We start from the raw sequence: 22,432 nt of genomic DNA on the forward strand, positions 1-22,432 counted from the left end.
GAATCCATTGAGGAAATACACGTGTACTGCCTGCTGTTCAGTTTTCCTACAGCACCCTCAGCTCAGTGTCTGGTGTATAGTGCATGTTTAATAAATACCTACTGAATGAACAAATACACCCATCAGAAAAAGAAGCTTTCAAAGTAAATAGGACTGCATGTCTCTGAGCTTGTCACTAACCTCCATTTCCTTGGTTATTTATCACAACTCACCAGCAAGTGACAGCAGGTATAAAGGATTTAAGAAAAGGGTCTGCAAGGGCAATTTCCTGATTTTAATTGGATCTGCCCATTAATGTCCTGTCTTCTGAGAATTGGGAAAGGGCTGGTCTGGCTGATCCCAGGTGAGTCTGAGCCTCCAGGAGGAGGGGAAGTTGATCAGAGAGCTGTGGGAAGCCGCCGATCCCTGTCTCACTTTGCAGGCCTGGGTGTGGAGGGCAGAGCCCTTCCTCCTGTGGGGCGGAGGGGCTGGAGAGCACAGCGTGGGGGCGGGGGCTGGGCCCTGGCGTGGCAGTGGGTGAAGTTGGTCTGGGGTTGGAAGCCACAGCAGGCCCACCTTCCAGGTGCTTGTGAGATGCAAATAATGGGAACAATAGGGGCTCTGTCCCCAAGCCCTTTGTGGCAGAAGCTGGACTTTAGGGAGGCACAGCTCCTTCACCTTGGCCATGGTGAGACTTGGTTCTGGGGCAGCCCCAGGTGCACAAACCTGCCCACCCGTGGGAGCCCTGGACTCTGGGCAGGAAAAGGCACCCAGCCGAACCAACCACTCCCTGACCCCCCTCCCTGACTCTTTCCAGGACAAGCTCAGGGGGAACAAGCCCCGGTAAGTACTCAGCTCTTTGCTTTCCATCTACCCTTCTCTTGCCTCCACCTCGCCACCCCTTCCCTGGACACAGCAGCCGTTGGAGCAGTGCTGGCTGTGCCTGGGCCCTCCCCGCCCACCCAGTGGGACCCTGCATCCACCGCCCTGTGAGCACTAGGGCTTGCCCACTACCAGCTGCCCTTGGGCACCAACTCACCCAAGTGTATACCCAGGGTCACTAGCCCTGTCCTCAGGTCTTAACTCCTGCTGCCCTGCCCCAGGCTGCTGTCACGCAGCTCCAAGGGGTTCCATTCACATGGTCGTGGATGTGAATGGCCTGGGACAGTGCAGTGCCTGGCTGACAAAAACTCAAGGGTCGCTTGGGCAGAGTTGACTACAGTCTTATTGCAGGCTGGGACCACCCCTTCCACCCCCCAAATGTGTAGGTAAGTGACACAGTGGGTGAGGGGGGTCTGGCAGAACAAGGTCCCTTGTAATTTTGAGTCTCCCCTGAGTGGCCTTTTCACCATCCGTGCCCCTCATAGTCCAGCACTGCTGAGTCACTGGGGCCTAGCTCTGCCATCTGCCTGGGTCAGAATGAGAAGCACGTGGGTAGGGACTGGCCTAGGTGCAGCAGGCAGCTCACTGGGGGACGTTCCACGATGCCTGAGTCACTGGCCCCGCTGCGGTGTTGGAAAGGCCATTCGTGAATGGTTCCTTGGAGCCGAATGAAGCATTGAGGCCCACTGTGGAAGTGCAGATGGTTTATTGTATTGGGGAGAGAAAGTCATTGTGCTAGACAGGGGTGGGCTGGGAGGAGATGAGGCCAGTCTCATCAGTCTCCCCTCCAGACTCTCCAGGGTGGAGAACAGAGGTCTCCTGCCCGTCTCCTCTGCCTACCCCCCGGGCCTGGAGACACAGGGTAAGTCCAGCTGCTGAGCCTGGGGCTGGGGTGCGGGAGGCAGGGGCCACCCTTGCTGCACTTCTTCCACCCTCCCTGTGCTCATTACTCCTTCCCGAAGGCTCAGGAAGAGGAGGGAGAAGAGGAAGATGAGTATGAGCTGCCCCCCTGTGAGGCTCCGCTTAGGAAATTAGTCCCTGCCCACCTTCCTGGAACCGAAGAGGACTCTTTGTACCTGGGTGAGGGCTGGGAAGTGGAGGCAGAAAGTTTGGGTGGCCGGGCAGGACAGGAGGGTCCCCACAAGGGCAGAGGCCGAAGACCTGCTCTCTTCTGTGTCTGCCGGGCAGTGATGGGGCGCCTCAGCTGGCAGTTGCTGGGGCCTTTTGAATGAACAGGGACAGAGAGAGAGAAAAATGGAGAAAGGAAGAGAGGAGGAGGGGAGAAGGAAGGCGGAAGTTGGGAAAGGGAGGGGAGTCTGGAGGGGCAGCGTAACCAAGGCAACAGTGGGAAAGCTGGAGGCCCCACTCAGTCCCGGGGGCCTGGTGTTCCTTCTCAGAGATCCCCACAGTCTCACAGCAAGGGTAGAGGTGCCCAGAGAACCCACGGGCATCCCACCCCCACCCCTGCAGCTCTCCAGGCTGGGCCAGATGGGGGCAGGGAAGCTGGCCGTCTGCAGTTGCCATGGAGACAGGACTGTCGGGAAGCCAGTGAGCTGGGAGGGCAAGGAGGGAGAGAGGAGGAAACAGAGGCTAGGTGTGGGGCGGGAGGAAAATGGGAACCTACCTGGGAGGAACTAGTGACTCACAATGCTTGGGGTCTTTTCCAGATCACTCAGGCCCCCTGGGCCCATCCAAGTCATCAGCACTGGAGCCTGAGCCCGAAAAGGTGAACAATCTCTGTACAAGCTCCCCCTTTCCCGTCTGCCCCACCCCAGGCTACCGTTTCCTGTGAATAAATCTAAGAGGCATCTCATTTGCAAGACTCCCCCCCCACCATCTGCATTCAAGAGACCCCTGAAAAATTAAATGCATCAGAAGCCTGAACCCTGTGAATAGTCAATGCTCCCTCTGTCCGGCCTGGTCCTTTCACCCTCCCAGTCGGCATCACCCAGGACTTGCCTTCTGGCCAGAGGTGGGAAGGTTGGGGGGAAGGAGACAAAACAGGCTCTGCTGCCCCTCCCGGGACCCCAGGGCCCGAGGACCCTGCCCCACTGAAGAGGGAAGAAATCCCCTACTTAGCCACCAATCATGGCCAGCTCTCATCCTCCACAATCCTGCTTTGGGCTTTGAAAGCTACCGTTCTCATCATTCACTTTTATTGGAACAAAAAGAAAAACAAGGAGAGATTCACGACGAAGAGCCACAGGATCGAGGCAAAGGGAAGGTCACCCCCTTTGCACATTAACTCTGGTGTCACTGTTTTTGGCATAGATATACATTGCCCTGCCATCCTTGCCTCCCCGTGCCTGTTTCCCCTCTGCACCCCTCCGCACCCGGTTCTCCCTCACCACTCGTTGTGTCCACAGCTGAAGTCAGCCCTGAACCTGCAGGAGGCCGTGAGGCAGAGACAGCCTTCCGGGTGGCGAGGTAATGGGGACGTCCTCTCTCTCTCCAAGACCTACACTCCCCCCTGCCCTGAGAAGAGGGGAGTCTGGCCCCACAGGGGCAGAGCTGAGTGGCCTTGCAGTTGGTCTCGTGCTATACCCAGTCACTGCACACCCCCAGCTGCTCCCTATTTTCACCTGCCCTGCCGATCCCTGCTAAGGTGGGCAGTTGAGGGCACTGAGGCCCCAGACACGAGCTGCTTTGCCTGAGATCACACAGAAGCAGAGTCCGCTGTGGTCTCCAGTCAGGTGAGGGGCCCGCAGGGCGCCTGCTCTGCCTGAAGCACCCTCACTATTGAGACACATCTGAATGTCACCCCCCACCAAGGGGCCCTCTGATTCCATTCACGTCATTATTGCCTCCACCATCCAGAGACTGTCCCCTAAGGTAAGTGCCTGGAGGCCTATGACGCCAGAGCCCTGGATGTCAGACCAGGGAGGGATCTTAGCCAGCACATTGTCTGACAGGGGCCCCAGGAGGGGCAGCCTCCTCCTGCGCAAGGTCAGCTAACCTGAGGCACATTTGTGTTTTACATGCTCAGTGGTTGGTAAACCTTCATGTCCTTGATGGGGGTTTTATTTTTGGAACAGCTCAAAGTCATTTGGAGCCAACCCTGGCAAATCAGTTGGGAGGTCAAGTCAGGCAGCACCCTGGGGTTGGGAAGTAAGGTGATGGTGGTGAGGGTGGCTTCCCACCAGGGCTTTGGTGTTGGCTCTGAGGACACCCCCGGATAAGATTGAAGGATGCTCCACTCCTCCAGCCTGTGTCACTCAGTTCCTTTCTCCCCACGCTTATGACTGACACTCCTCTCCTTTTCCTCCCAGAGCTGACTGCACCAGCCCGCGTGGTGAGCAGCCCTTCCATCCCCAACTCACACTCTAGGGTTCTGGCTAGGGAGCCGGCAGGGTTGGTGTGGGGTGCCTGGGAGGGCCGGGAAATGTCCCTGAGACCGAGGAAAAAGGCCCAGAGCTGAGTCCCTCCCTGCTGGCCACAGGCCCCTAGCAGGGTGTCAGCCACTTGTCCTGGGGGTGCTGCCCAGAGCTACTGGGGATGGCCTTGCCCAGAGCTCCCCCTGGCCACACACAGTCTGAGAACTGGAGCCTGGGAGCACCTCTGAGAGGGAAGATGATCGTGGGGTGCCCCCCTTCCAGGCCAGGGAGCAGTTTTAATCATTCTAGTTGGCTCCCAGAAAGAGGTTTACCCCCCACCCCCAGTGGGGGCTCTGCCCTCCCTCCTACTCACTTGTCAAACGGCAGGTCCCACACACCCCTCCCTCACTCCCTTAGGTGCCAGGCTCTGCAAAGGAACCTGAAGAGGACATCTACCTGGAGTGTGAGCCCAGCCCAGGTGAACACCTCCCTCTGCCCCAGATCCATCACGCCCTGAGGCCCTCAGCTGCCCGCAGCAAGACACATATGTCTGACTCCATTTTCCTCCCTCGTCTTTTCTCACCACCCCCACCAACACACGCTCGCCTTTGGACACACGCAGGGGCACACATACTTCCTCCTTTGGTCCCGGTTGGCCCCCGCAGTGGCCGCAGGGGAGGGACCCCATAGAGCCTGGGCTATGGGGGGACTGCCCAGCGGTTGCAGCCTGGTTGGAAGGTTCCCAGAAAGCCCAGGCTGCAGGGCAGTGGCAGGCCAGGCCCTGCAGCTGGCCTCAGCCCCTCCCTGGCCGGTGAGGTGTTCTAGCCTCGCTCCCAGCCCAGGAGGGCCTGCCCTCTGTTTTAGTCCCTGCTTTGCCTCAGACGCTGAGCCCCCAGGGCCCGATGCCCCCAGTCCCTCTGCCAAGGACATCAGTAGTACACAGGTAAGTGCCCCACCAGGTGCATGTGAGTGTGTGAGTGTGAGTATGTGTATGTGTGTGAGAGAGAGAGAGAGGGAGGTACACAGGCTTCCCCAGCCCTGACCCTGGGACCTCTGGGTTCACTGGGCCTTTCCTTGTAAAGGAAGTAAAGACCTTGACCTCTGTTCTCCAATTTCCTCCCCCCAGGCCCACCAGAGCCCCCCAAGAAGCCTGGAATGTAAGAGGCTTGTGGTTGGGGGAAGTGAGCTGGGAGGGAAGGAGACTGGGGGTGGGACTTCAGGCCCAGAGCAGCAGGCCTGCATGGCCGAGTAGCTTCTGACCAGACCTCCTGTGTCCCAGGAAGCCGCGAATGCCATCTCAAAAGGCGAGTAGAGACATCTTCAATACAAACCCTGGGGGGTCCTGCCAGCTCCCACCCCAGCCACAGCCCAGCGAGTCACAGACATCTCACAGCCCCACTCACCCCACTTTGCTGAGGGGGTGCCCGCAGCTCTGTCTCCAGTTGAGAGCAAGCCTGAGACCCAATTGGGCATTTTCTAGGGTCTGCAAAGGAACCTGAAGAGGACATCTACCTGGAGTGTGAGCCCAGCCCAGGTGAACACCTCCCTCTGCCCCAGATCCATCACACCCTGAGGCCGTCAGCTGCCCGCAGCAAGACACATATGTCTGACTCCATTTTCCTCCTTTGTCTTTTCTCACCACCCCCACCAACACACGCAGAAGGCTCCCAGCCTGTACTTCAGGACCACCCCTCACTTGGAGGCCCCATGTGGCCTCACTGGTGGGTCCCACCAGAGCCCCAGACCTGGAGAGGAGGGGTGAAACACCGGGGGCCCTGCTTTGGGTTTCCGCCCTATGCACACGCCCCTCCAACCTCCCCCACCCCTGCTGCTGGGCCCCAAGCCTCCTTTGTCTAATCCCCTCCCAGCCCCAGCGCTATGATCTGCTTCTTCCAGCAGGAAGGAGTTCCTCTCTGTCCTCTGCAGCCCCCACCAGAAGCACTGCAGCTGCTGAGGTGAGGAGGGGCTGGGAGAGGGCTGGGGGAGGAGGCCTGCCAGGCACACTCTTGGGCTGTGTCCACCACTGCAACACGCATTGAACACGCGCGTGTGGCACCATGCTGGGTACCAGGCACTGACACATCTTTGTTCAGCTCGCACAGACTCAGTCTGGGGAACGCAGCTGTGAACACAAATAACTGCACCTGGGGTTCTCTGCTCCCCACCCCCTCCAGTTTGCCAGCACGCAGGCTCTGAGTGTGTGTGTGTGTGTGTGTGTGTGTGTGTGTGTAGGACAGCGGCCTGCTGGATCAGCCTTGGTACTCAGGGAACTGCGACCGACATGCTGTTGAGAGTGCTCTGCTCCAATGCCAAAAGGTGGGCAACCTCAGAGCCCCTGGGCCTTTTCCGTAACCTCTTCTGCTCATGGTCTGTGGCTGGCTGAGCAGGCAGGGATGGTGGGGCAAGGCGTGGGGGGTGGCCATCAAGGGTCAGGGCTGCAGGTGCATGCGTGGAAGATGAGGCTGATGGAAGGGTCTCCCCCACAGGACGGGGCCTACACTGTGCGCCCCAGCTCAGGCCCCCGTGGCTCCCAGCCCCTCACCCTGGCAGTGCTTCTCCATGGCCGGGTCTTCAACATTCCCATCCGGCGGCTGGACGGTGGGCGCCACTATGCCCTGGGCCGGGAGGGCAGGCACCACGAGGAGGTGGGTGCTGGATGAGGTGGGGGACTGAAGGGTAACAGGGACACAGCAAAGAAGTGCCCTGGGCCTAGCCGGGGGTGTTTGCCTAGGGAAAAACCCACATTCTGTGTTTTTCTGGGGTGGGTGGAAATGACAGTAGCCAGTGACAGTTGCCAGAGGTCCACTTTCCTCTGGAGAAGGCCCTTCCTCTTGCTGTCTCAGCCTGCACAGGGCCTAGGAGGGGGCATTTGTACCTGGAGTGAATCAGCTGGGAGGAGGGCAGGGCCCAGGTAGTCCAGACCCCTGTCTGTGCCAGGGCTCAGCTGGTGCCCAGGACTCGCTGGGCTGCACACTAGAGACAGTCACCCAGCACCCGGCTCCGCATGCTGGAGGACAGGGGCAGAGGCAGGTCCCCAGAGTTATTTCCATTTGGCCTGGGAAACATGATTTGGTCAACAGCACGCCCCAGGGTGCCGTCACAGGTAAGTTGCACAAGGCCAGGAGTTGGGTAGCACAGTGGCAATGGAGCCTTGTGACACCAACAGGAAGGAAAATATTTACAAAATGTCAACAAGCCCTCTTGCCAGAGGCCAGAAGTTCCATCAGGAAGTTTTTCCCAGCACGAGGCCACAGGGACTCACCGATGCCTCGCTTCTCTGTCCAGCACTTCTCCTCTGTGGTGGCCATGGTCCAGCACTACATGCAGCACCCCCTGCCCCTTGTGGACAGACACAATGGCAGCCGGCAACTCACCTGTCTGCTCTTCCCCACCAAGCCCTGATGCGCCCCAGCAGATGTCCACACCCACCTCTGGCCCCATGGGCTGCTCCTGCCCCATCCACCTGTCCACCTTGGGCTATGTCCCTTCTCTCTCACCTTTCCACCCTTGGAAGGTCTCCACCCTTCCAGGCCCTCCTTGTCTGCTGTCCCAGTTCCTGCAGGCCCTGATGAGAGGCACCGGAAAAGGTTGCCCAGAGGCCCCATACCGTGCTCACCCAGAGCCCAGCCCTGTGCTCCCTGCTGCCTCTCATCCCCAAGGCTGGTCAGTAAAGGTCAGGCGGGGCCCCCATTCCCAGGTCCCAGGAATGGCTGTGCTCATCCTGTTGCTAGGGCTTCCCAAGCGGCTCTGGATGAAGGCCTCAGGGGAGCTGAGCCTCCTGGGGACAGCATGGGCACTGCTGGGACACGAAAAGAATCCTCTCACATTCTTTTGAAGGCTTAATACAGGGCTGGCATCTTGGAAGGACTTGGTTACCCTGCACAAATTTTGCTTTCAATAAATACTTGTTGAATAAATTCTTGAATTTGCTGAGCAAAGCAGAGGTGGCTTCCATGAGGCTCCAGGTCCTCAAGTGTCCCAGGGCATGGCCGAGTGCTGGAAGTGACAGCAGCGGTGGCCTGGCCAGGGTAATAGGGCCAGCCCTATTTCTGCCCACTGACTGGGGCCTTTGCCCTTACATGGTCTGTGCTGAGGACCATCTCCAAGGTGGCTGGTTTTTGTTTTGCTTTGTTTGCCAGTGGTCAGAGAGGATTAGGGAGGGAGGCTCAGTGTGTATCTGCCTCTCCGTAAATGGTGAGAATGGAGTTAAGTACAGGCAGACCCCAGGAAATCCCAGGACACTGGGCTCGCCAGTCCTAGAGTACTAAGGGTGGCCCAGTGGCGGCGCTCCGAGAGCAGGAGAGGCCATCCGGGCTTCACTGGCGGCAGGGCACAGTCCGCGAGGCCCAGCGCGCTCCAACAAGGCTCGGAGCTCGGAGATGGGCGGCGGGGGCGGGGAGAGGCAGGACTTGGGGAGGCGGGAGGGTCCGGGCCTGGCTCGGCGCCCAGAACACCGGGTGCCGGAAGCGCCATGTGACTGTGACTCCGCAGAAACAAAGGGCGGCTCTGCGGCGCCCAGCGCACAGGCTGGCACACAGGGCCTGCACTCCTACCCACTTCGGCCCCAGGCCATGGCTCCCGATGGACCCTGGGCTCTGGACAGGCGGGAGGCGCGGGATCCCTGGGGAGACCGGGACAGATGGCCGAGGACACTGTGGAGTGCGAGTGTGAGGCTGGGAGCGATCTCGATCAGGGCCTGCCCATTGGGCGTTGAATGTTGCCGCCGTCATTACCGCTCTTGCAAATTACCTTGTCTGGGCCTTGATTTCCATTACAGAGGTGAAGATAGATAATCGTCCCCACCCAATTATCCCAGGGTCAGGAAGTTTAAGTGAGGCTTTCCTCATAAAAGGACCGGGATTGCGCCCGGCCTGATGCCCAGTACTCTAGCTCCTCTCACCCAAATAAACACTTTCCAGTCGCAGCAGGGGGGAAGTTCTCTGCTAGGGCTCCAGGAAGAGGATCAGGACGGAACAGCTGGCACAGGGCTGGGGGAGGATGAGCTCTGCCGTATATGCGGGGAGTGGATTAGCAGCTGGGGGCCGTAGCAGAAGCAGGGGGATAGGAGACCCTCAAGACATCCCCCCTCAGTTCTGTCAGCCAGCTCTGGCTCCCTATAGGTTCTGTACGGGAGTGGCTTCTCCTCTACATTTTCCTCAGACTGACTCCAGGGGAGTGGCCTTTACAAGGACCCACTCCCAGTTGAGGGACTAAGTTCAAGGAACTAGCCGGCCTCCTTGCCTTCCCTCCCTGGGAGAAAGAGAGAAGGAGCAGTCCCCTCAGTGGGGACTGTCTGCAGTAAGGGACCCTGAATGCCAAAAAGAGCATGGTCTGGAGAGTGACTCAGCCTGGCTCCTGCCTCCCCGGCCCACAGTTCTGTGTTTCGATGTCTCCTTTTCCAGGAATCTTTCATGGGTCCACCAGCCTGGGCGCAGGCACTTGGGACACTCCCTAGCAATGGCCTTTTCACTCGCTCCACTGCTGTGCATCCGGAGCCTGGAATATAGTAGGTGCCAAATGTCTGTTGAGTCAAAGAATAGGTCAAATCTACCCTAGATTCTTTAAGGCTGATAACATTCCTTAAAAATTAAAAAAAAAATCCTCACGTGAGGTTATGTGTATTGATTTTGAAGAGAGAGGAAGGGAGAGAGACAGAGAGATACTGACATTTGGTTGCCTTCCACGCATGGATCTGCAACCTAGGCATGTGCCCTGGCTTGGAGGCAGCGACCTTTTGGTGTATGGGATGATGCTTGAAGCAACTGGGCTGCCCCGTCAGGGCTGATAACATTCCTTGATTTGGGCTTCCTTGGAAAGAGATGTGTCAAAGCCAGTGCTGCCCAACAGAAGTTTCTGTGATGACGGAAACATTCTATATCCATGTTATCCAGGACAGTAGCCATGAGAGGTTATTAAGCACTTGAAATGTGACTAGTGTGACTGAGGAACTGAATATTTTTTTAAAGATTTTATTTATTTATTTATTTTTAGAGAGGGAAGGGAGGGAGATAGAGAGAGAGAGAAACATCAGTGTGCGGTTGCTGGGGGTCATGGCCTGTAACCCAGGCATTCACCCTGACTGGGAATCGAACCTGCAACACTTTGGTTTGCAGCCCACACTCAATCCACTGAGCTACGCCAGCCAGGGCCAGGACTGAATATTTAATAATAATATAATTAATTTTAATTAATGTAAGGAGCCACTTACGGTTCATGCTACCCTACTGTTCCAAGTCTGTTGCCTTCCCAAGTGCGAGGGGCAGGGTGGGTGAGTAGGCTGCAAATGCTGGTGGAGGGTGGGGAGGTAGGTCTGGAGGAGCCTGGGAGGCTGCTGTAATGAGTGTGAGTGAAGGGGAGCCGTGGAGGCCCTGAGCAGGGGGGCACAGGAGGAACAGTGTTTTAGAAGGAGAGCTCCGGCTGTGAAGTGCTGAATGGGTTGAGGGCAGCAGAGAAGCGGGGAGGACAGTGAGCGGCTGCTGATAAGTCTGTGATCAGCAGGTGAGAGACAATACTCTTGATTGGTTTGCCGTGCCAGTGTCCCTGCACACACCTCATCCCCACCTTCTCTCATCCAGCAGGCCAGACCTTAGAAAATTCCAGGCAGGGTCACCAACTGGGGGGGTCAACTCTTGGAGAAATGCCATTTGCTGAAGAAGCCCATATATTACTGAGAGTGGTTACCTGTCTCCATTGGCCAGGAAGGATCTGTAGGACTGGGGAGAGCCGAGGAAGTGCGTAGCGGGAAAGGACAGGAAAGCTGCAGTTACCCACCCTTGCAAGACCACACCTGCAGGAGCCAGAGTGTGCTCTGCAACCACCTAGCAAGCTCTCAGCTGTGGTTTCTCAACCTTGGGGAAAACCGGCACTCGAGTCCAAAGGACCCAGGTTTGAACCTGGCCCACCCACTCACTGCTTGCATGAGCCTAACCTCTGTCTCTTCACATTTAAAATGGGGCTAATAACATCTATTTCTTTGGATTGTTGTGAGGATGAGACATGATGTGTATGAGATATACTTAGCCAAACTAGAGGCTGACACAGTGGGGCTAAATGCTTCACACTGAGTAATAATCCTAACCGTGAGTAGGTCCAGCCCGATTCTGGTCCCACCTGAGCACTCCACATTCAGGGGCTCCCCTTGACATGGGCTTCCCCAACACACACATGTACATGCGACCTTTAGGTATTATAGATACTGTGATTGCTGCTTTGTTTGCTCACCTGGCTTTCCCATTCCCCTCCTCCTGGTAACACCACCCACTTCTCCCTGCATAGGACCAGGCATGTGACCCACTTCTGGCTAGGACCAAAGCAGGGCCAATCAAAGCCTTCTTTGAGATGGATTTATTGATGTTGAGAAGGCCCCTTTCCAAACCTGAGTTTGGGCTGCAAACAGTTACCTTCCCCTCCACGTGGACAGAGCCTGTCTGCAGAAGGCAGGCAAAGACTGGTAAAAAATTAGTCTCGGAGACACTGAACACTGCCCCAAAATTCTGGTTTTTGCCACAGTGCCCCTCCCAGCTGTGTGAGCTAGACATTTCTTTTTAAGTCTAAACTAGGGGAGTGTGGCCTCTGGTATTTGAAAAGAAGATGACTGCCTGGTGCAGGAGGCCCTTGTGTCCTTGGAGTCTGGGATCATTAAAGAAGCACGTAAAGCACAGAGTCAGTGGTGGAACCAGAATTCTGACTTGCGTGCCTGGTTCCAGACCCTCCGGGAACTATACCACACATCACTCACAAATATTCACTGAGTGCGCACTTTGTGCCAGATACCAAACTAGCTTCTCATTCCTCCTCCAGCACCCGCTCAAGGGCTCTCCTCCCCACCTCATTCCCATTCTCCAAGGACCCTCGAGTCAGGAGATATTAAGAAAAAACAGCTCTTCTCCACCAAGACAGAACCCAGAATACTCACTGTCTTTCCAGAATCAGTACTCCCAGAGCCCTCCTCCTGTGCCAAAGATATGAGAGGAGCCAGCCACCTATCCATCTACCTGCCTGCCTGCCTGCCTGCCTGCCAGAGTCTGCTGAGCAGGGAGCCAGTCTTAGCTCTGGCCCCGGGCACCCTGGCAGAGACCCTGCCTGCACTGCATTGTAAGCATCTATAATCCTGCTGCCCTGATGGCCACTGTGACCATTTATGGGGATACTAAGGCCATTTTAAAGTTGCTTTTGATAGCCCTGACCAGGTGATTCAGTTGGTTAGAACATCATCTTGATATGCCAAAGTTGCAGATTCAATCTCTAGTCAGGGCACATACAAGAGTCAACCAATGAGTGTGGAGGTAGGTGGAACAATAAATTGATGTTTTTCTCTCTCCTTTCCTCTCTCTAAATTCAATCAATCAATCAATAAAATTGGGACTTCTGGCCAAGATGGAGGCGTAGGTAGACACACTGTGCCTCCTTGCACAACCAAGATAGAGACAACAGTTTAGAAACAGAATAACAACCAGAACTGACAGAAAATTGAACTATATGGAAGTAGGACAAACAAGGAGTTAAAATAGACATGTCCATCCAGACCCGCAGGAGGGGCGGAGTCCAGCAGCCGGGGCAGAGAGGGGTCAAGGCACAAAGAGCGGTGGGACTGGGAGCATAAGGCATCCTGGGCACGCAAGACTGCAGTGGGTGGATCCTGGGTGCAGGATGGCAACCAGAAGACCCAGCAAGGTGGGGTTGTGAAGTGAGGCACTGCAAGCAACCCAGGGTCCCAGCACTGGGAAATAAAGCCTCAGGGCACTGATTGAAAACACCTGTGGGAGTTGAGGTGCCAGGAGAGACTCTCAGACGCACAGGAGAGTTTGTTGGAGAGATCCACAGGGTCCTAGAATGTGCACAAGCCCGCCCACATGGGAATTAGCACCAGAAAGGCCCAGTTTGCTTGGGGGACACAGCAGAAGGGACTGAAATCCAACAGAAAGCAGACCAAGCACCATTGTTCCCTCTCGGGCCCCGCCCCCACATATAGCATCACAACCCAGAGACTGGGTTGCCCTGCCCTGGTGAACACCTACAGCTCCGCCCCTCATACGTAACAGGCACAACAAAACACACATACACACACACAAATGGCCCAAACGGAGGAACAGATCAAAGCTCCACAGCAAATACAACTAAGCGATGAAAAGATAGCCAACCTATCAGATGCATAGTTCAAAGCACTGGTAAGCAGGATGCTCAAAGAATTGGTTGAATTTGGTTGCAAATTAAATGAAAAAATGAAGGCTACACTTAGTGAAATGAAGGAAAATGCACAGGGAACCAATAGTGATGGAAAGAAAACTGGGACTCAGATTAATGGAGTGGACCAGAAGGAAGAAAGAAACAACCAAACAGAAAAGAAGGAAGCAACAAGAATTCAAAAAAATGAGGAGAGGCTTAGGAACCTCCAGGACATCTTTAAATGTTCTAATATCTGAATTCTACGGGTACCAGAAGGAGAATAGGAAGAGCTACAAGTGCAAAAGTTATTTGAACAAATCATAAAGGAGAACTTCCCCAATCTGGCAAAGGAAATAGACTTCCAGGAAGTCCAGAAAGCTCAGAGAGTCCCAAAGAAGTTGGACCCAAGGAGGAACACACCAAGGCACATCATAATTACATTAGCCAAGGTAAAAATGAAGGAGAGAATTCTAGAAGCAGCAAGAGGTAAGGGGATAGTCACCTACAAAGGAGTTCCCATCAGATTGACAGCTGATTTCTCAAAAGAGACCTTACAGGCAAGAAGGAGCTGGAAAGAAGTACTCCAAGTCATGAAAGGCAAGGACCTACATCCAAGATTGCTCTATTCAGCAAAGCTTTCACTTAGAATGGAAGGGCAGATAAAGTGCTTCTCAGATAAGGTCAAGTTCAAGGAGTTCATCATCACCAAGCCCTTATTTTATGAAATGTTAAAGGGACTTATCTAAGAAAAAGAAGATAAAAAACATGTATACTAAAATGACAGTAAACTCACAATTATTAACAACCACACCTAAAACCAAAACAAAAACAAACTGAGCAAACAACTAGAACAGGAACAGAACCACAGAAATGGAGATCACATGGAGGCTTAGCAACAGGGGAGTGGGAGGAGGAGAGAGGGGGAAAAGGTACAGAGAATAGTAACATAGATGGTAGGTAGAAAATAGACAGGGGGAGGGTAAGAATAGTATGGGAAAGGTAGAAGCTAAAGAACTTATATGACACATGGAAGTGAACTAAAGGGAGGAATGTGGGTGGGAGAGGGTGTGTAGGGTGGAGGGGAATGAAAGGGGGTAATGGGACAACTGTAATAGCATAATCAAGAAAATATATTTTTTTAAAAAATCAATAAAATTGCTTTTGACCTAAGTTCTCCCAGCTGTTCCTTTCCTTTGCTTTGCAAATCTGGCTGAGGAGAAAAAGGGGCACAGGAGCAGGACTTCAGGGTCACGGTCTCCAAGTCTGGTCCTCAGAGCAACCATGGACCAAGATGATGATGTCACCGGTCAGTAACAAAAGGAAACATGCAACCCACTGAGGGAGCTTTTCCTGAAGCAAAGAACCATTCTTTAAAGGGACATAAAATTCTTCCTCCTTTTTTGGTATTAATATATACTTTCAGATCACTTGATTCTCCTGAGCCTTATCTTTAAAATGGGGTGGAAGGGACAGGGTGGTTGGCCTACATGGCCTCGGAGGGCCTCCCCAGCTTCAATGTTCCAAGATCTTCAGGCCCTGGGCCAAGTACACTGCTTCCTGGACTGTATCTCTCGGCCCGGCCGGCCTCTCCCACACTGTCTATCTCCACCCACACAGATCTCTGCTCAGCCCCACAAAGCTGGCTGTCTTGGCTGAGCTCTCCGGCCTGCTCCTTGGGAGAAGCGCCCCATCCTCAGTGTACTCTGGATTACATGATAAACCAGGAGGTACTGTTTATAAAAGGCAAACGTGGTTTTGAATAGCCTAATGTTTGTCATGAGATAAGGGGTGGATCAAGCCCAGCCTCCACACAGGCCTGGAAGTCAGAAGAACAGACGTCAGAGACCAGGAGCAAAAACCCAAGAATAAACACCAACGCAGGGACTGGGGAGAGGGGGAGCGTCAAAAGGGATGGAAGTTCTGGCTGAAGAACGGTATCACGAACTTAGAACATCGGAGCTGGGAGCCGCAGGCCATCTTGTGCTGTCTCCTTATGTTACAGATGAGGAAATGAAGAGCCAGGGAGGGAGCAGGAGTCTGTGATAGGTGGGAGTTATATACATTTCTTTCTCTTGCACCACCTCAGCTGGGACTAAGACCTAGAGATGGAAAGGAATAGAGGGGAACTTGGAAACTGAGTCCAGGAGAGACCAGAAGCATGAAACTGGGGCTGACCCAGGCCCCAGGCCCATCAGGAACCCTGTGTCCTGCTCCCCAGCCTGCTCACTCTCCCTGCCTTCTTGGGGCTCCTTTTGTTTGCCCTCAGCCCACAGCTCAGCTCTCAGTACATCACAGATGGGCCCCAGTGGGCTTGAGCGGGAGGCTGGCAGGCGAGCACTAGCCAGAGAATAAGGAGAGCCGACGGATGCTCTCCAGAGAGCTTGGAAACTCCACACACCTTGTTAAGAAGCTGCGGGAAGAGGGGAGATAAAGAAGGACTGTCATTGCACTTGGAGCAGACTCCACTCCCCCACGAACTTACACTTTTGTGTCCTAAGGGGATCCAGGGGCAGACAGGGCCCAGGCAGCTTTCATGGATGCTATAAACCCCAAATACTGGGGCTGGGCTCAAGGGAGAAGAGTAGAGCCAGGAGCATGTCTGTGAACCTTCTGCCATGTTCAATTCTGAGATGAATCATAAATAAATCAAGCGTGAGATGAAAGGCCACACTGGAATTCTCCCCATACACTTTCCACCCGTGTGTGTAGCACCTGCAGCTGTTGGTAGAGGGTTTTTATAGAAGTAATGTCAAGGGCCAGAGAGAAATCAGCCCCAAAGTTCCCATATTGACTTGAAAGATGCCACCTACTTTAGGAAGGCTTCCAGCAAGGAGACCGCAGGCAGGCTGGGAACTCTCCCAGGGCCCTCAGTTGTGCCTGCTCTTGATCACACAGGCCGTCTGCTACCTGGGAAGCTGGAAGCTGAGGCAGCTGTGTGACCCAGAAATGGGGTGCCCAGGCTTGACTGCTTTGCCTTGACACCCTCTGTCTGAGACCAGGAGGTAAGGCCAGGTAGTCCCTGGGAGCCTCCTGCCTAATTCCAAGGGCCTGGGAGTCAGCTCTGCAGCTGATGCAAGGCGGGGGGTGGATGAGCTCAGCCTGCCTCTAGCACAGAGCTTCTTGCGCCTCACTGCAGCCTAGAAAATACACCTGTTTGTTACTTTCTACCTTGGCCTTCCTAGATCTTTACCTCTATTCCTTTTGGAAGTATAGCAGGGCCACCTAAGATGGGGAACTGGGGTGGCTCTGAGCACTTCTCAGTCAGCCTTGCTCCCCTGCACGGCAGCCTGTAAGTAGTGTGAGAAGCCAGAGCCCTGACTTTAGGGGGCCTGTCTGGTGGAATGGAGGGCCTAGGCACCTGGCAGCCCTGAGGGAGCTTATTTCCATGTGAGCCAATTTCCTCTTCAGGGAGTAGTCAGGTCCTCTGATCCCATTAGAAGGGTGGGCCTTCCTCTGCCTGCCCTCACCTCTCACTCCTGAAGCCCAGGCCTAAGGTGGGAATGCTGGGATCCTACCACCTTCTCAAGGACCCTCAGGGCACCATCAGCTCATTGTTGGAATGAGGATCCCATTCAGCTTCTATTTACTAAAATAGGTAATAATAATAATAATAACAACAACATAACATGGGTAACACGTGTGCCTCCTTTTACAAAGTGCTTTCATGACTAATTAGTACTTCGAGGGATCCCAGCAACAGCGCTGTGACATCGAGGAGGCCCTAGGTGAAGAAGCTGAGGTCCAGGGAGTCCAGGGAGTTCCAGTGGCAGAACCGAGTCACACCCACGGGGTCTTCCCACAGCCTCATGCTGCCTAAGTCCTGTCCCACAGGTGTGTTCTTTTAGGGGACCCAGTTTAGACAGAAACTTTTCTTAGGTGCAAAAGGCTGGGAGAATAGGACTTGTGGATTTGGGTACAAGCTTGGGGCCAAGCCTGTCTGGGAAGGCCTAGAAACGTTCTGGGAGAGAACACGGGGAGGGACCCGGGGCACTGGACTTGCACCCCTGCGCCAGTGCTGCTCACTCAGACAACAGCTCTGGGTCACACCAACCTGGGGCTGGCACCAACTGGGCTGGGGCTGCTGCCTGGGGCTGAGGCAGCGGCCGTCGCTGGCCTCCCTGTGGATGACAGGGTTGAACGAGACCTTGCTCATCATCTGCCCCGTCCCACCTTGAGCCTGCCCTTTCTCCTCAACCATGCCTGAACCTCTCTGGGTGGCCAGGCGCACATCCTCACAACCTGAGAGGCAGTTTCTGCTGCTGATGCAACTGCTGAGGCCGGTGAGTTCAGGCTGCCAGGCTCCCTGGCAGGTGAGCACACAGCACCCACTGGAAGGTACAGCCTGTACTAGCTGCACCGGCCCCTCCCGACTCGGGCTTCCGCTTGGCGGGAAAGACTTTGGCGGAGCTGGAGGTGAGGAGGGAGGCAGGTGTGCCCTTCTTATTGGAAGGACTCAGAGGCGAGATACCCAGCTCTGGGGCCATGCGGCCCGGCCTGCAGGGCACTCCGAACCTGTTCGTTGACTCTCCTATCTACCCTGTCACCAAGCCCTCGTGACCAGATGAGCAGCATCTACCCAGCTCCCGGCTCTGCCCTGCCTCGAACCCATTTCTAGAACTGCTAGAATCATTTCTAAGTTTGAAGTATATTTATTTTTATATTAGAGATTACAATCACATGGTAGTAAATTTAAAAAGTATAAGAGCATAAGACAGAAAACAAGCGTCTCTCCCACGCCTTTCTTTCAGCTGCCCTTCCTCCTCCCCAGAGAAAAGCAGTGTACCAGTTTCTTGTTTGTCTTTCCAGAGATAAGTTAGATTAACCACTGGGTTTTTTAATTAATTAATTAATTAATTAATTTGTAGGGAAGGGAAGGGAGGGAGAAGGAGAGGGAGAGAAACATCAAGGTGAGGGAAAAACATCGATCGGTTGCCTCTCCTATGCGCCGACCAGGACTGAACCTGCAACCCAGGCATGTGCTCTGACCTAGAATCAAACCGGTGGCCTTTTGCTTTGCAGGATGATGCTCAACCAACAGAGCCACACCGGTCAGGGCCAATATAGTGGTGTTTGATGATCACAGCTCACTTAGCCAGGTCACGTGTTGCTGAACTTTTCTGCTTGAGAATGGACAGGAAGCAACTACAGATAAACTCCCCACAGCAGGCCCGGGTTTCTGTTCTCGCCCCTTCCCTGCCCTTCTACCTGTTACTTCACTGGATGCTTGAGGCAGAAGTGAAGAGAGGGGATAGCATTGGCCCCTTTTCTTAGATAAGAAGCTGAGGAGCCGAGCTGTTAGGGGACTGAAGATGGCACAGGAAGCTGGGGCACCCTGCTTTTCCCATCCCATCATCCCACCTCCCTATTATATTCTCTTTGCCTTCTAAATGACCTGCATTCTTAAATGTCTCTTTGCCATAACTAGATTGAGATGTGAACATCTTAAGGTCAGGGTCAAGGACTCTTTCCGCCACCTGCTCTGAGCCGGACTCTGAGCCGTGCACCCCCTCAGCAGTAGTCGGTGTGGCCTGAATCACATGACAGAAGTGGAGGGTATGCTGTTCTTCCAGGGGCACCCAAGACCCTGAAGTTTGCTACCTGGACACATACACGCATCCCTGACTGCCAAACTCACTGACCCACAGGCCCGAACCTCATTAGTCCTTTTCTTGCATGGTTGGCTTAGTGTATGGCCTTGCTCAGAAGGCCAAGGTTGTCAGCTGGCTCCCTCTGGGCAAATAATCCTGAGGCAAAACATTTTGTTCCTTGACCATGAACTGTACCAAGTGCTGCAAATTATAACTAGATGACAAAAAGAGCCTCTCCCTCCATAAAGTGCAAAGTGTGTGGTTCTCGAGCTCAGGGGATGACTTCCTCTGTGACTCTCTCCTCCTCCCTGCTCCTCCCCACCCCCACTTCTATGATCCTCGGGGTTTGTCTGGTTCATCTGCCCATTTTATGTTTTATGTAAAGACTCCCTTCAGCAAAGCACGTCTCACTCTAAAGGTCATAGAGTGACCAGAGTAATTAGATTCTCAGGAAACAGGGTAATAAAAAGGGACAGTGGCTTCAGAAGGTATGAGCTGTACCTATTAAGTGAGGCAGCAGGAACAAGGGGGAGATAATTTGTTTCTGAGAACAGCGAGTATCTGCCACGGCTGGTTTGCGAATTCAGTCTCAGTTCTAGTGTGGGTGTGAGGACGTCAGTGGGATGCGGGACTCTGGGAGGGAGGGGCTGGCAGGGAGGCTTGTGGACCAGAGAGGCTGCTAACTCGAGACACACTGAGGGCTGGGCTGCTGGAGGGAGAACGGTAGAAGTCGGGGTGCTGGAATCAGAGAGGGGCTTCCTGAGCACGGAGAAGGGGCGAGGGAGGGGCAAATCTAAGAAGCCGCAGGGCTTACAGAGAGGGCCACCTGAAAATCAATCTACTCATAAAACAACTCGTCTGCTCTCACAACTGTTTCCCCTTCCTGTGTTCTCATTCTGCTCAAGATGTCACCATCCTGGTAGGCCACAGCAGCAGGTCTGGGGTCAGGATCTCACCTGTCACCAAGCTCTCCAGGGACCAAAGCACTTTTGTGGGATCTCAGACCCCACCTGCCTTCCTGGAATTCCAGCCACAGCCTCCTGCCAAACCCTGCTCCTCACCACACTCCACAGCCTTGTTTCCTCTGAATTTCCACCACAGCTGCCTATGTGAGGCCAAGTTAAACCTGACTGCGAGTGAGGGGTGACTGCTAGATTAAATTAGACGGAATTGTTTTGTCAACCATTGACCACTGAAAGTGGTAGTCTCTCTTTAGCATAGCATAATGATACCATTGCTCCAGAGAAACTATTGATAACATGCTAATAGAATCACCCACCTGTAGCTGGGACTTAGTCCGTCAATAATACTTGCAACAGCAACACAAGCGTTCATAGCTGGTGAACACCCTCACTTGGTCTCTGGGTCTCCATCCTTTCTTGGTTCCCCTTCTCTTTCACTAGCCTCTCCTTCTCTGTATAGTTTTCTAGTTTCTCTTCATTTTCCTGATGTCTTTACACTGGAGGGTCTCAGGACTCAGTTTTGCTCTACTCTGTCCTCGCTCACACTCAGATGACCTCATCCAGGTCAATACATTTAAGGCCCATCTCTCTATGGGGACAGCTCCCAAGTTTATATCTCCATCCCTGGTCTGTTCCCGGAACGCCAAGCTTGAGCTGCCTACTCAGCACTTGACCTGGATGTCTTGTAGACAGGCGAACACACTATCCAAAATCAAACCTTTACTTTCTCCCTAAACCTGCTCCTTCTACAGCCTTCCCTAGCTCAGGAACCAGTGGTCAGGCCAAAAAAGAATTCAAGTGTTCAAGGATTCTTCCCTGATGTGCTTCTTTTGCTCACACTTCATAGTCAACATACATCAGTAAATACCATCGGCTCTACCTTCAGAATATATCTGCGACTTCCCTTGCTGCCACTACTCCTAGGCACTGAGTCTTGACGCAGCCTACCAAGTTCCGTGTCATCTGGCCCACTGCCACCTTCCTGGTGTCATCTCCTGCCACTCCCCCTACTTTGCTCCTGCCACACTGGCCTATTTGCTGCTCCTCTGACACCCTAGCCTACTCTTGCCTCTAGGCCTCTGCACAGCTCTCCTCCAGGCCTGCAGTTTTCTCTTCCAGGCACTTGCTCTCTCATTTCCTTCTAGTCTTTGCTTAAATGTCACCTTTTCAGCAAGACTTCCCTGGACCACCCTATTTAAGATAGCAAACTCTTCCATGCTGCATACTCTAGATCCTTTGATTTTTTTTTTCAAACTCTAAGAGAAAGTGTACTTAGAAAGTCAGAGGACTTCCAGCAAGACGGAGGAATAGGTGGATGCACCATACCTCCTCGCACAACCAAGATTAGAACAACAATAATTTACAGATAGAATAACACCCAGAACTGATAGAGGATTTATCTGAATGGAAGTTGGACAGCCAAGAAGTTGAAGTAGACCCGTACATTCAGACTGGTAGGAGAAGACGAGCCGGGCGGGCCTGGGGCTGGCGCCGATCGGCGGCGTGCGGAGGTCGGGGAAAATTTGGTGTGAAATCGGCACGACAGCCATCCGGGGCGTAAGAATGCAGCGGTGATCCCTGAGTACACAAGCTGTGGCTGGGGGACCCAGTGAGGCAGCGATTGTGGACCAGGACAGAGCTTGCAGCCCAGGATCCCAGAGAAGGGTCTGAGCCCAGGAGAATGGAACTACTGCCATTGTTCCCTCCCGTCCCCGCTCCCGCCCCCGCCCCCACATATAACGTCACAATCTAGCAACTGGGGTGCCCAGCCCCGGTGAACACCTAAGGCTCTGCCCCCCACCGTAACAAGAGTGACTAGACCGGGGAAAAAAAAAAGGAGAGACAGGGAAAGATATGTTTCCAACAGAACAGATCAGTCCCCCAGGACTCATCCTTTTGAGTGACTAAGAAATAGCCAATTTTTCAGATGCACAGTTCAAAACACTGGTGATCAGAAAGCTCATGGAATTGATTGATTTGGGGCGCAATTTAGATGAAAGGATGCAAGTTACCATAAAAGAGATGCAGGAAGATACGCGGAGGAGAGCCAATAGTGAAAGGAAGGAATCTGAGTCTCAAAACAATACAGTGGACCAGAAGGAAGATAGAATCAACCAAGTAGACAAGCATGATGAAATAAGAATTCAAAAAAATGAGGAAAAGCTTAAGAGCATCCAGGACACCTTTAAACGTTCCAACATCCGAATTATAGGGGTACCAGAATGGGAAGGGGAAAAGCAACAAATTGAGCACGTATTTGAACAAATAATAAAGGAGAACTTCCCCAATCTGGCAAAGGGAACAGTCTTCCAAGAAATCCAAGGAGCTCAGAGAGCCCCAAAGAAGTTGGACCCAAGAAGAAACACACCAAGGCACATCATAATTACATTAGCCAAAGTAAAAATGAAGGAGAGAATCCTAGAAGCAGCAAGAGATAAGGGGACAGTCACCTACAAAGGAGTTCCCATCAGACTGTTAGCTGATTTCTCCAAAGAGACCTTACAGGCAAGAAGGGGCTGGAAAGAAATATTCCAAGTCATGA

At 53.7% G+C, this 22,432-nt stretch overlaps 1 protein-coding gene across 1 annotated transcript; it reads left to right on the forward strand.

The window, feature by feature from the left end:
- Positions 1–609: 609 nt before the first annotated feature.
- On the forward strand, positions 610–7,739 carry SH2D6 (SH2 domain containing 6). The gene is made up of 15 exons (XM_036028233.1): positions 610–822; positions 1,213–1,247; positions 1,653–1,723; positions 1,824–1,941; positions 2,529–2,587; positions 3,228–3,288; positions 4,131–4,153; positions 4,593–4,653; positions 5,040–5,118; positions 5,302–5,332; positions 5,455–5,479; positions 6,075–6,130; positions 6,408–6,491; positions 6,662–6,820; positions 7,461–7,739. Exons 1-15 carry the CDS (start codon positions 665–667, stop codon positions 7,575–7,577), a joined length of 1,137 nt encoding a protein of 378 aa, XP_035884126.1. The 5' UTR covers positions 610–664; the 3' UTR covers positions 7,578–7,739.
- The last annotated feature ends 14,693 nt before the right edge of the window (positions 7,740–22,432 follow it).

This window comes from Phyllostomus discolor, chromosome 6, assembly GCF_004126475.2.
Source record: "Phyllostomus discolor isolate MPI-MPIP mPhyDis1 chromosome 6, mPhyDis1.pri.v3, whole genome shotgun sequence".
NCBI lineage: Eukaryota > Metazoa > Chordata > Mammalia > Chiroptera > Phyllostomidae > Phyllostomus > Phyllostomus discolor.